Source organism: Nymphaea colorata, chromosome 5 (assembly GCF_008831285.2).
Source record: "Nymphaea colorata isolate Beijing-Zhang1983 chromosome 5, ASM883128v2, whole genome shotgun sequence".
In the NCBI taxonomy this organism is placed as follows: Eukaryota; Viridiplantae; Streptophyta; class Magnoliopsida; order Nymphaeales; family Nymphaeaceae; genus Nymphaea; species Nymphaea colorata.
In genome coordinates this window covers 25110475-25125380 of record NC_045142.1, presented here as the reverse complement: position 1 = coordinate 25125380, position 14906 = coordinate 25110475, and the positions used below count along the sequence as shown (strand labels likewise).

Below are 14906 nucleotides of genomic sequence, written 5' to 3'. Positions count from 1 at the left end.
TAGACCAGCTATGCCATGACATCACCATCTTTCTCTAAATTTGAGGTGAGGTGGAGACAGACAACCGGACGACCAAGAAACGAACTGATGGTGCAGATTTTGTTCCGAATCAACTAAGCTAGAGCTTCATCTAGAGAGGATGTATTTTGTTCTATTTTAACGAAGCTTGAGTTGCGTCCAATTTTGAATGAACTTTGTTAATCTCAGTTCAGCTAGTTTGAACAGAGTCAAAGGGATTGGCCTAGTGGGCTGTGGTTCAATTCTGATGTGCGTTTGAACTTGTATGTAACAAGAAAAATAGAGCATTTCTCAAGGGTTTGCACCTAAAGGGCGTCCTGGTAGATTCATAGAATATTGTGTTAGTGTTTTTTTTGTTATGAAACGGCCCAACGGGTTATTATTAATGCTCTTTCGAGGACTCAGGCATGAGCTTTCCGTCGACTTGCCGGAAGAAGGCTAATTCCTGTTGTTTTAATACGAGATAGGCTTCAATTTTAAACCTTTAGATTCAGAGTTAGGAAAGTCAACGGATTGGATTTGGATCGGATGTATCCTTAATCATATCTACTTTTTCGGATATTCAAATATTTCATTCGAATTTGGATTCAAATTCGGTTTCGAATAAATAAAGTCATATCTGAATCCAAAATCCGATTTTACAACCCGAATCCGTTTTTTATATTTATATCCGAATCCGAATTTTGAACCAGATTTTGTCAATTTTCAAAATTTAATAGCATTAGATACAAGATATTTGTTTAAAAATGAATTCGATCCGAATCTGATCGGATATTTATGTATATCTGAATCCAAATCTAAATCCGATCAGATGTTATTTATTAAATCCAAATCCGATCTGATTTCTTAATCAGATATTAATTTTTTTCATATCCGATTTTTTCGGATCGGATCCGACAGATATCCGATTCAAATCGAATATATTGACATCCCTATTCATAATTATATATCTGTGGTCTTTCTTGTGACGTGATTTTGGTAGAAGTCAGCAAACCAAATTAGAGTTTGATGCAAATTCAAATTAAAACTAAATTTGACGTTGACATAGCTTTTTAGATTCCAATAAAATAGATGAACTAATTGCTGATTTAACATTTTTTTTAAGGAAAAGAAAAACCCCATGTAAAATCAGATCGGGATTTATTTTTTAATTCAAAATTAAAATCTGACTACATTAGATTAAGTTTACTTTGTTTTGCCAGTGTTTGACCCCAACTGAATCCTGCTCGTTTACAACTCTTTGTTATTGAGCCATTTCTTTTCCTATACCTTCCACATCTTCCCACAAAATAAGCTTCAAAACAAAGCCTTAAATATCGATCTTTTAGGAGCGTTTGATAGCATCAAATTTGGGATCCCCGTGATTCAGTGGAGGACCCAGAAAATTTTGATTGAAGGGCATTAACTGATCCCTCGCTTAAGAGAATGAGTGGTTGCAGAGCACTCACTTTGGTCTAGTGTGGGCACCACATGTTGCTGGCCTAGTTGAACCTAAGTCCAACTTAATCACAATATAAAATTTTAGGGCTCGCGTGGGCAGTGGCCCACACCAGCCGTGATTTGAGATCCGTGAATTTAAGGTCAAATCCTCACTTTTTCGATGTTAAATTCAACATTTTCTCAATGCAAAGAAATAAAATAAGAACACTTAGACTAAGTGTGGATCTTAGGTCTGACAAAAAATCCTTAGTTTGATGAGCCATAAATTTAAAACATGTCACGTCAAATCCATATCATATCCATGGATTTCAAACATGGAGTAATCAAACGCCCCACAGGTTTGACTCCCTAATGTGAAATTTGTTTGACTACGGATTCCAGTGACATTGATTTGATAATCAAACAAAAAAGTTTATTTATTTATCAAAGCTTTGCCGTGGCAGGGTTAAGGCTTTATCTAGAATTTTGTAAAACGCTTTGAATTTCTTGATTTAAAAGTAAACTGCATGGTTTGTTACTTCCTCTTGATGTCGATTTGATTTAAGATTTCGAAGCTTTTGTGGAAATTATGCTTCATATTTGTAAAGCTTTGATGTAGATGATAATTTGGATCGGAACACATATAAGCCTTATCCAACTTAAACCCAATGCTTCCACCTGAGCTCAAGGGCCATACCATTCGAAAAGTTTGCCAATGTCATCAGCCTTTTTTCTTGACATTTTATTTAATATTGAGCTTAAGAAATAAGAGAAAATATAAATATTTATAATCCGCCATGAAGGAAATTGCTGTTCAAACTGATCTCGAAAGTTGCCCGGATGGGTGTGGCGCAACTGGTCAAGTTGGTGGCTGGTAGGCAACCAGTTGCTAGTTCGAATTGCGAAAGCCGATGCATGGTCTAGGGGTTTTAGACCCCGAGTGAAAGGCGAGCCCTTCTTGCCTGGCGTGGTTTTCTTAAGTAAAAACATAATAATAATAATAATAATAATAATAATAAAAACTACCCCTCAAAAGCCATACCAGTCTAAATCATGTTAATGTTTGGTGGGGAGGCATTTTTTACATATCTAATTGAAAGAACTTAAAAATGTATATCTCTAAGAACCAGGAAAGATGGCAGTTTCTGCCATATATTGATTAAAAAATTACAAGCTGACAAGGTGCTAAATGATGCTGTTCTTTAAGTCAGCAGATTTGACATTAAACCTAACTTCCAAATTAATACATCCAAGATAAGTTAAATTAAACAAAAAAAAAAGCATATTGTTTCAAAAAACTTAGCTATAACCATGGTCCGTTGAAGTATGTTAACTAAATATTGGTGAAGTTTTGACCATGTAGGTTCAGTTTTCCTCATGTCTAAGAATTTCATGCATGGTTATAGTAAATTCATAAAAAGGAAAAATAGAAGGCTTAAATTTAATATGTTCAAATTACTGGAGGTAAAAAAGGTTAACACCTGTAATATTGATCTTAGCTTGATTTAGTGAATATATGCTTAATCTTAACTTGCTAATAAAAATTTAAATCCCAATTAAATAATCCTTTTCATACCTCAATCTTACATTGGTTAGACATCATATTAGAAAGTGGAGCCCCAACAAACTTGTATTGTTATAGAAATTGAATCTTTATTTTAACAGCATAGTTAATTGCAAGGATGCCTGTGTTTTATGGATTTAAAATATTAATGTGCCTCATATAGTTTTGGCATCATTAACAAATTCATGGTGCCAGGGCTGGTGACCAAAGGAGGATTGACCCATGGATCTTCAATTTAATAACAATTAAAATAAAACGTATATTAAATGTGTATGTTTTAATCCCCAAAGGGTTAGATAAGCTTGGGCACCGGGTCGAGCCGCCGCCAGGTACCCGGCCCAACTGGGGCTCGGGCCCGAAAAAACAAGACCTGGGCCGACCCGATAAATTATCAGGCCGGCCTAGGTGGGCTTGATAAGCCCGGGTCCAGACTGATAATTATTTTTTAATTTTTTTATTAATATATATATAATATTTTATTATAATTAATTATTTTTATGTATTATTTTATATTATTAAAAATTATTTTTAATTTAATCGAGCTGGGCTCGAGCTCGGGTTTTCCAAGTTGGGCCAGGCCCGGGCCGAGTTTTAGATGTCAAGCCGGGCCGGCCTGATACCCAGACTTAGGTATAGAGTAGCTGGTCAGATTGGCGGCCGGGAAAGTGCTTCCATGCCATCGATTCAAATCTCATGAGTTATATGTAACTCCAAGTCGTCAAATGGGTGTGAGCATTGTACTAGCTGATACACTACTCACTCATGTAGACTGGAACCCTGGGTCTAGGAACGTCAATTAATCGGATTTGAGTATGGTATGTGCTTTACCATATCCATTTTCGAATTCATATTTGAATTCGGAAGAACAAAAAACTATACCATGTTCAAATCCAAAATCTGAAATCAATACCCAAATCCAATTTTTAAATCAAACCCAAACCATATTCTAAACATTGAGTATCAACTATTTATTTAACCCTATATCTGATCAGAAACTGAATCCAAACCTGGTCAATATTTACTTAAAATCCGAAATCTTTTATATCCTAATCCACCTGAATTCTTAGTTGGATGACAAAATTTGTTCTATATATATTTTTTTTCTTTATGTGGTTTGATCGGATATATATATATATATATATATATATATATATATATATATATATATATATATATATATATATATATATATATATATATATATATATGTGGAATTAATACCAATTGTTAGTTGGACGATATTAAACCTGGCCGTAACATTAGGGACAGAATTCCTAAAGTGGGTATTATTGGAGCCAATTATGAAGATGTAGCAAGATGTAGCAAGGAGGCAACAACAGTGTCCAAAGAATTGGAAATTGAATGGACTTGGGACCCATAGAAACCATCTTTCACTATGACTATTATTATGAGGCCGCTCATAAGTGTGTGCATGCAATAAATATACACTTAAAAAGGAAAAACGAAGATGGTTGGATCATTTTAGAATTTTTTTTGTAAAAAATATATATTTTCAGACTTTTAACCTTTTTGGTATTCTAATTTTATCCTTTTCAAAACATTTTTTAAAAATCATTCAACTTTGCATGTTAGTGCCTAACCATTCGCTTGCTGGCCTCCACCCACCGGATTGGGGATTACGGGGATTAGGTCATAGTTTCCCTAGGTTTGAAGGTCAACTACGGCCTCCAAATTGATCTTGCAGTCTTTTTTTTCTTGTAATCTCTACTGCATAGACGCATGCACATGCCAAATATTATAACTGAACAAATGATGAAATGCAAATGAGATGTATAAACTAAATTTTTTAAAACCAATGGTTGTCTCACCCTTTTTTTTTTGTAACCTATAAATTTTTGTAGGTTAGTAAATTTGTCACTTTTTTTTTTTAATTTCATATATTAGAGAACAACTTAAGCTCTCTCACCCTTTTTTTTTTTTTCTTTTTTTCTCTTAGCAAACATTTCCCATCTTTTAAATCCCTCTTTCTCTCTCCCTCCCTCCCTCCCTCTCTCTCTCTCTCTCTCTATATATATATATATATATATATATATATATAACACATGCACAAAGCTATGTATTATTCATTTATTTATTATTTTTAAAAATTTGTAGTGTGGCTTTATGTGTATATATATATATATTGAAAATGATGTCTTTAATTTTTTAGAGTCCCCTTGCCATCCAACCATGGTTGTTTGATCAAACATGGTCTACATTTAAGAAAAGAGTGATGAATATTTTTATTATCTAGTGTTAGTTTACAACAATGAATCAACTTTAAATGAACATTTTTTATTAAATGGTTGGGTGATTTTGGATACTAAAGGTCATCATGCATTTTTTATATATATATATATACAAAATACCGTTGTAATTGTGTAATATCTTATTTAGATATGCAAACTGACTTGGACCTAGAACATTTGCTAAGCGAATGCGGGCCTGGATCCTCTTGACGGGTCATAGATGGGCTTGCGGTTTACCCAGAAAGACCCGTCATGCGATCCCGAGAGCCCACACGACGGCTGGGCGGGGGACAATTGGGTAATTACACAAAAGACTCGGGGCATTCCTTAGCTAGATGTCATGGTTTTGATTCTTTGAACGCCTATTGCGAGCGGGAACGCTAAAAACTGTCTTTCAAAACAAGGGAATTCTGTGGAAGACAAATTTATTCTTCACGCTTAAAGTCAGAATAACCCACACCTTTCACCTACCAGACGAAAAAGACTCGTCCAGACGCCGAATAATATCTACGTTCTTTGAGGGTGTTTTCGTCTTTAAATTTCTCTTCAACACGGGGAGAACTCCCTCTTCGACTCTTCTCCTCGTTCTCGGTGGGGGGAAGAGAGAGATCGTCGGAGAAGGACACCATGGAAGAGGAAGCCGCCGAACCCTTGTCAAGAAATCGCCTCTTTGAACTCCAGGCCATCATCGCCGATGCCAATGGCGACTACCCATTTGACGAGATGCCCTCAAGCCCAGCTTCCCTCCTCCACTCCCTCTCCCTCACCATGGACTCCGGCGGAAAGATCGGTCTCTTGGCCTCAAATGTCTACCTCTCTCTCATCCTCTGCACAGACTCTCCAGTCTACTCCTTCTTCACGCCAGTCGCCTTCCTCTCCTTCCTTCGTTCCCTTCGTCTCGCAGTCAAGGGGCGGCAGACTGAAGCCCGGCCTTCCCAGCCCAATCGCAGAAATGACCGCAAAAAGAAGGCCGGCCGTTCTTCTTCCCGTGTGCTTCACCAACCCGATGAAGAGGAGGCACAAACAGAAGAAGAAAATGAGGCAATCGAGATCGAAGACTTGGTTTCAGTTCTTGAGAAGCTGGATTCCGTCGTCGGCCGCGTTAGTTTGGAGAGGTTCTCCGATAGCTTGAAGTCTTTGATCGAGGCAGTGGTGCAGGTGTTGGTCGTAGCTGCCGAACTCGAGAACGAAACCTCCGGAAAGGTTCGAAAGTTGTCTTATCGCCGCCCCACTTCTGCTAAAGATCGGCTGCCGGGTCTCTGCTTCAAGATTTTCGTCCGTGCCTTGCATCCCCAGCACGGGGACGTGACAAACAATTGCGTGGAGGTGTTGAAATCTCTCTCCCCGCTGCTTGTTTCTCAGAATTCTCAGATCCGTTGCCCTGCAATCGAGTTCGTGACGTCGAACTTGACGGAGATTGCTAAGGAATGGCCGGATGTCAGGAGAGCAATGGCTGCTCTGCCAAGGTACTTAGCGGTGAAGTCAAACACCGATAAGATTGATTCACGGGCGGTGGCGGTCGATGCTGTGATGAAGGTTGTACAGTCACTGGGATCAGCAGAGCAGTATGAATTTGCTGGGTTTGTTGTTAAGATGTCCGTGGGCAAGGTTCGATTGAGAATGATGGCTATTGATCTTATTGTTGCAGTGCTTGGCTTGCTGCCTGATCCATTAGGGATCAGAGAAGATGGTTTCGAAAACGACGATGCAAGATTTTGTGGACTAAGATGTCTGGAAGCTTTGATAAATCGGTGTTCGGACAAGGTTGCTGGAATTCGGGCAAGGGCATTGTCCAATTTGGCTCATGCAGTGGAGCTTCTGTCAGCTGACATAAGAAATCGAAGTCGATTGGTGGAAGCTTTGGCATTTGGAAATGGAAGCAGGGCTGTTCCAAATGTTGTCCACAAAGATAACTTGGAGAGTTTTAATTCTGAGATGGGGAGCCAGGGTTTGTTTTTCAACCAACAGACAATTTCCCCAGATTTTGGTCCCGGGCCTACACCACTCACTCCCGGCGCTTTCTGTAGAGATTTGAATGCATTGGTGAGGAGGAGGTGCGTGGACGATAAGGCCGCTGTGAGAAAAGCAGCGCTTCTTCTGATAACAAAATCCACTGTTCTTCTCGGAAGGGTTGTTGATGAATCAGTCGTAAAGACCATTGGACTTGCTTGCTCCGATCCTCTTGTTAGCATCAGGAAAGCTGCTCTTTCTGCCTTGTCTGAGGTACTATTTGTGTCTTGTTCTCATTGTCTGCAGCTTATGGACTGTTTCAATCCTTAGAGCATTGGGCATTCTCCCCATTATATTGGCGTTCTCTCTTGCTTCATCTCCTAATATGTGATTTTCACTATTCTGGCCAATGGTTACTCTTGGGCGTGTTTGAATTGTTGGACAGTGTGTCTGAAGATGTATGAATCAAACAGGGGGTTTAAGTGTCTCAAGACACTTCATCAAATTTATCCTGAAATCTCAAAGAAGTCTGTCCGGAGCGCCAGGGGTGCAACAGGAGAGAGAGTGTCCTAGACACCCCATCTCATGACTGAAGGTCTGAGATCAGGCGTCTTATGATGCTTTATATCTCAGCAATTCAATTAGTGAACTTTCTACAAAGCTTTCATACGATCTTTTCCCATTGTTGCTTTTTGCCTGGTTTTACCTTTGGTATCGTACTGAGTTGCTAACTGTTATAGTTCTAATACTTTCTTCTTCTTTTTATTATCATCTGATTATATTCCCCAAAACGCGGATTGTAAAATGTGATTTGTAGTTGTAATTTGTAACGTAACTGATGCAGTAAGTTACATATTCAGTTTCGGTTATTGGATTATGTGAACATGGACCATTATGTTGGGTGCATGATACCAATTTTTCCTATTCACTATAAAGTGCTTGTTGACAGGTTTTCAGAAGATTAGCGGACAACTGGGTTATAACGGAGTGGCTTCGGTCAGTTCCTCAAATGATACTGGATAATGAGTCTAGCATCCAAACAGAGTGTGAAAATATGTTTCTGGAATTGGTTTTGGAAAGAATTTCCAGGGCTGCTGCTGCTAGTAAGAGGGAAAGATTTTCGGTTGAGGCAAAAGCAAATTTAGAATTGGAGCTTGAGTCAATTTTCCCGGAAGGAGTGTTGCTATTACTGAAGGAAATGAGTGACGTTGATGTGTCTTCAAGTGTGAAGAAGGTCTGCAGAAATCTTGGCAAGAAAGGAAAGATTACTGCTGCTGTTGCTCTTGCTCTCCAGAACATCATCACCACCTCGGAGTCTCTTTGGTTGAGCAGAGGTCTTGGTGTTGAGAAATGGGTTGCGCCTGCCGGTGCATGGATGCTTCTCTCTATAATATCAGAATTCCTTCCCAAGGCTGTCGGTTGGAAGTTCTTGCAACACCACTGGCAGCTACTTGACAAGCCCACTGACTTGCAAAGCAATGCTTATGTCACCCCTTTGTCTAACAACAATAATAGGGAGACAGATGAGCCTGATCCAGTGTGCATTTCTTGGGCTGGGGATCGAGTGTTCCTCTTACAAACAATCTCCAATGTAGCTTTGGAGTTGCCTCCAGAAGCTGCTGCCAATTTGGCACATGACCTGCTTTCCAGGCTTGAGGCGTTCGATATGCACCCCACAGAGGTGGATTGCAAATTCTCGAATCCTTATATTGGCTTTGGTTTTAGTCTCCACATATTCTAATTATTTTCAGTTTGAGTCATTTACACCAGATTACCTTAGTAGCTAACTCCAACTTTACTCAAAAGCAGTTAGTAATTTTCATGCGTACCTTACCATTGCTACTGTTATGAAAATGCTCCTGCTTTTGCTTCTTATATTGTGAGGAGCAGAATCACTTGTGGTTAACTTTACTGCTAAAACTTTATTGAAGGTTGACGCTCATGTCCAAGCTCTCACAACTTTATGCAAGCGGAAATCTGTGAACTCAACAGAAGGAGATATGCTGGTGTCTAAATGGGTAGAGCAGCTGCTCGCAAAGGCCTTAGCTCTCCTCGAAAAGTATCTTTCTGAAGTATCACAAGCCAAAGATACAAACAATTTTCAAACTCCATCTAGGTGCAGCAAAAGTAAACGTAAAGGGAAGCGCCATACAGGAACTTCTAGTTCTACTGCACCTTCACAAGCTGCAACTGCAGTTTTTACAGTTGGCTCTCTGATCCTTGTTTGCCCTTCTGCGGATCTGAAAGGTATCATCCCCTTGTTGCAGACCATTATCACGTCTGGGTGCTCAGAGCAAAGACCCAAAGACATTGCTCGTCTGAACTTTTCTAGCGAGCAGATCTCTTCATCCTTGTACATCCAAGCCTGGGTAACAATGGGGAAGGTCTGCCTTGCAGATGACAAACTGGCAAAGCGTTACATCCCTCTGTTTGTCCAGGTTTCATTTGTTCCCCTCTTCTCTGTTTATGTTTTTTTTTTTGTTTTCCTTTTTGAGAACGAAATTGTGGATTTTGTGCTTCAGGAGCTTGAAAAGAGTGATTCTGCCCCACTCAGAAATAATATTATGATGGTGATGACCGACTTTTGCGTTCGGTATACCGCGCTAGTCGACTGGTATATATGTTTTTTAATCCTTTCACTGGTTCTTCCCAAAGTGAGGGAAATCTGAACATGTCTTGATCTTTTTTTTCTGAAGTTTAATAAATAATCATCATGATGTTGCAAATATTGACACCATTGAGATCAAACATGTGGCACAATAGCTGCAATTTCATTTTGAGAATATCAAGTGGTTTCTGATTTTTAACAAAAAAAAAAAAAACCAGCGCAGAGAGAGAAAAGGAATTTAATTTTTTTGAGAATATCATGATCCTTCTGTAAAATTTTAGAGCTTAAATAATGGGACCTATCCTTTTAGCCATCTATCAATAGGTCTGAACTCTCAACATTTCTTGGCACTATAACCCTATTCCATAATAATGACTGGGTCAGGACTGAGAGGGCCTTTTGTCTTAGAAGACTTTACCAACAAAAAAAAAAAACAGAAAGTCGTGTAAATCTTGAGGAGAGGATCTTTGAGACATCTTTGCATATCTACTAAGTTATTCCTTACAGTCATGTTTCATGACGCACTTCACATTGTTATATTTCTCACTAGTCTGTTTTCTTGTGTTTCAGTTATATCACAAAGATAACCAAATCTCTTCGTGACCCTTGTGAGGTTGTGAGACGACAGACATTTATTCTGCTTTCTAGGTTGCTGCAGGTTCGTTCCTGTTCCCTCCAGTAAGTGAAATGTTCAGTATACAAAGAAGGTAGAGTCAAAATTTACTTTTTTTGTGACATCAAAATAAGAAATTTATATGCCACATTTGAGGCCCAGACTGCCACTTGTGATATTCTATTCGACCAGATCAGAATACCAGCTTTTGATTGGTGTTTTTTGTATTGATCATGTCATACTATTGGTTCTGCGAATATTTTCACACCGGCGCAGCTGTAGATACTAAAGATACTGCCATTTTATAGGATGCTCTGCTGTAACTAGGTTGTGGCGCATAAATAAAATGGTGCATTCACGTGACAACTCTGATTAAAAGTGGCCTTCTCTGCTTTTCTGTTTATTAATCTATAAAATGTTGCTTTATATTATTAAAATCCTTTTCTGTAACATGGTTGACATCGCTATGCAGAGGGATTATGTTAAATGGAGAGGTGTCCTCTTTCACCGATTTCTTCTCGCTCTTGTTGATGAATCAGAGAAGATCCGAACACTAGCTGATTTCCTTTTCAGCAGCTTCCTAAAGAGTGAGTTCTTCCTGATCATCATTACATTGGCTCCTTCCAATCATTACATAAATCTACAGAAGCTTTTGATGATCATGGAAGCTAATGTATTCTGAATTTGGGATTGTGCATGTTTGCAGCTAAGGCACCACTTTTGGCTTACAACAGTTTCGTTGAAGTGATTTTCTTGCTGAATGGTTGCAAGGCCCATGCTGCGCACAGTGAATTGTACACCGGACAACGTCTTTTCACTTTAAGGTTGAATGGTTTCTCTTTCTCAGTTCGTTGCTGCAGTTATTTGGGTTGTTAATGAATGTTTTTCCTTCTTACAGAGGCAGCGATAACAAAACGCAATCGCAAAGGATGCACATATATACTTTATTACTTAAACAAATGGCACCAGAGCAACTTTTAGCCACTTCTGCAAAGCTTTGTGCTGAGATCTTGGCTGCCGTTGCTGATGGTTTGCTTAATCTCAATGAACCTGGGGCACAGTCCGTTCTAAAGGTACTGGACAGAAAGGTCGTATACTACAATGTTGACTGCAAATATATTGATCATCTGACTATTATTTGCACATGGGAGCTGAGATTAGGCTTTAGGAAAAAAAATCAGTCGTACAACTTGAAACCAACTAATCAACTAAACGTAATGTGGATGATCACACTGATCAGTTTAACATTAGTTGCACTTAGTTGAGCACTTTCAGAAAAATTGGTTATTCACTTCCAATCTGGTGTCTGTTAGTTCTTTCAGTTTTAATGAAGCACCTAAAATCTATGAACGTGTGGCTGAAGGTGCTCAAAATCTCAAAACTATCGTCTGTAACTTGCTAAATTTTTTCCTTGACAGGATGCTCTACAAGTACTAGCATGCAAAGAAATGAGGATTCAACCCAGCCGAGGTTCAGCAGCAGCAGCTGATGCAACTGAGATGGACGAAGAACCAGGGAACAGCAATGGAACATTTGTAGCAGCTAAAGGTCGGGTAGTCAGTCAGGTAGCAAAGAAGAACCTGGTCCAGAATGCGATTCCGATATTCATAGAACTGAAGAGATTGCTGGAGAGTAAGAACAGCCCCCTTACAGGATGCCTGATGGAGTGTCTGCGTACAATCCTGAAGGAGTATCAAGATGAGATTGAGGAGATATTGGTTGCAGATAAGCAGCTCCAGAAGGAGCTCATCTACGACATCCAAAAGGCTGAAGAAGCGACGGCTAAGTCTGCAGTTTCAGGAGTAATGTGCAGTGGTCCAAGATCACTCACTCGCCAATCTGCTGCAGCTGCTGCTGTATCTGGGAGTGCTGGTGGACATTTGAGAAGTGGTGATGCTAGCAGGGTGGTATCTGCAGTGGCTGATATAGCTGCCTCTGCTACTGCTAATACTGTACTTAAGGATGTCAGCAATGGGGTGCCCACCCCACGCTTGGATTCGATGAGCATACCGAAGGTCAAGGCAGTCTCTAGAACAAATTCTAGTGGAGGCCACACTTCTGTCGTGTTGGAGTCCTTGAGGAGAAGACAGACTTTTGATTCAGACAGTGAGGGCTAGTAGTGGCAGCAACCCTGGCCACATTTTTGGCTTTTGTAATTTCTTGTTGGTTTCTACAGTGTAAATTTCACAAGCTCATAATGCTCAAATAAACAAGCTAATTCTTACACTTCCACTTGAAAAGTAAAAGCCCATGACAGCTTTCTACCTTTTGCAGTATGTTTGATCATCATGCTTAGTAAATCATGGTCTGTAGGCTGAATTTATACATCCATGCATGTAAAGGAATTAAACTAATCCATATGTCGACGATTAGGAAGTCTTCATAGGCTTTTGTGGCCTAAACTTCTAAGCTTTGTTCAAGAAACTAGATGTAGAGGCGGTTGCGATTTATTATGCTACGTACTTGGATCAGCTTTGGTGTGGATTTTTTGGGGCAGATGGCATGTGGCATGACTGCCTGAAGAATCATTGTCATGGTTTGTGTTCATGCTCATCGGCACTGTTTGGCACAGTGTGCTCCATGAGTTTGGTTCATGGTGTTTGATGCGTTCTATTTCATGCTCTGAATCTATCCACTTTGATATGTATTCCCACTCAATTCGCTCATCGAGAGCTGCCTTGATGTGAATTTCACTTCCAAACTTATGTGGAACCTTGTTGAGATTGTAGAAAAACGGGAACAAATAGATCACCATCATCAAAGTGTGGTACTATGCATTTGAGGCCAAAGAACAAGAGTTCTTTTGTCTGTTATTGACATAAAATATCTTCCCCAACCTGTAATGTCTTGATTGTAGCAAGTTGGGGCTTGCCATTCTTCAAGAGAAGCTCAATCGTTCCATGATGGGAGCACTGCTTTGTTCAGAGCAAATAAAACTTTGCGTTTGCACCAAGGGATTGCTGGCAACCTCTGGCATATCTGAGAGGCTTCGATGCATTTGTAGATGAGGGTTTGGTCTGGTACTCCCTTAGGACCGTGATTCCGAAGGTTCCAGAATTTGCTCCTTGTATGTATCATTCTTCAAGGAGGTCAACTACTTGGTTGTACATAGGTTTTTGACCAGGTTGTAAACATTCATTATAGTGTTTGACAAACTGGAAAGCTTGTGGCAGAGGTAAGGTGGGAATGGGAGTTTTGTGGGCAAGATACCGACTAATGGGGATGAAAAGGGAGGAAGATGTTGTAGGGTGCTACAGTGTTTGCTACAGTAACGGCTGGTGTTATAGTGTTTTAAGCAGGACTATTTTGGATTCACAGGGATGAGGCACCGCAGTAGCACAATTCCACTAAAGGATTGCTGGATAATGAAACCCAATGTTTGCAAAGACAAATCACACTCAGACTTTGCATCTCTCTACATAGCAAAGGAAATGTTGAGAAATTTTTGCACAAAGCACAAGGTTTATGGCAAAGGACTTGTAATTGGCTCGGGAGCATCTATTTATACTGAGTTGCTAAAGAATGGTGTCAAGTACAATAATGAAACGAATATATTCATCTGTCAAAAGTAAAATTGACTAACGTGCACTGACTGACACATGCCTAATACAAGCAAAAGAAAAAAGTGACTTTACATGTTTTACAAGATTTACAAAATTTGCAAGATTTTTGATGAAGACAATGATCACCAGAAGAGGACAAATGAGTCACACATGTGGACAAATGACTCAACACCCCACTAGACTTGAAGTTTCTGACACTTGCGTATTTTTATATATTTTTATAGTGATTTGCTCCAATGATGTGCAACTTTCTTCAAATTCTTTTGTCCTTGAAATATTTTTTGTAGATGAGCTTTTCATCTTGAAAAATTACAACTTTCGGCATAATGCTTCTTCCCATTTGGGTCGTGTAATAAAATTAAAAAAATCTCTGGAAGTAGGGTTAGCATACAATTGCCATCGATGGAGTATTAAGTTATCCAGAATGTTTTTCTCAATGGCCCATGATAATATTTCTGTTTCAATTAATGTGTACTTGAGATTGTTTACGATGCATGTAATTCTTCTTGCTGCGGAGTAGTAGAAATCCAGATTTGGGTATCTGCCTTCTATTGCATCTGCAAATTCTGGATATAGCTTTTTAGTTTGTTAGCAAACCTTCCTTCTTTGTTCAGACATATGTACCTGTCAATCTTCCCATCACCACCTTATAGGTGAATGTGACTAGTAAGGAATGATGTACACCTTTGACTAGATCAATGGTGAAATCATACTGAGATAGCAAAAACTACAACCATATGAATCTTTACAGTTTTGGACTGCTAGTGATTTTTCTTTTTATGAGGACTGATAGATTTTGTGAATTTGTTCTTAAAATAAACTTTTTCCCAATCAAATAAGGATGAGATTTTTTTAATCCTCTGATTGTCGCAAGGATTTCTTTTTCAGCAGGCCAGTAGGTGATTTCATTGGACTTGAACTG

General features: G+C 39.2%; 1 protein-coding gene across 1 annotated transcript; it reads left to right on the top strand.

The window, feature by feature from the left end:
• Positions 1-5848: 5848 nt before the first annotated feature.
• Positions 5849-12685, top strand: LOC116253816 (uncharacterized). The gene is made up of 9 exons (XM_031628763.2): positions 5849-7473; positions 8150-8881; positions 9132-9638; positions 9723-9814; positions 10379-10466; positions 10894-11008; positions 11128-11245; positions 11320-11494; positions 11840-12685. Exons 1-9 carry the CDS (start codon positions 5878-5880, stop codon positions 12536-12538), a joined length of 4122 nt encoding a protein of 1373 aa, XP_031484623.1. The 5' UTR covers positions 5849-5877; the 3' UTR covers positions 12539-12685.
• The last annotated feature ends 2221 nt before the right edge of the window (positions 12686-14906 follow it).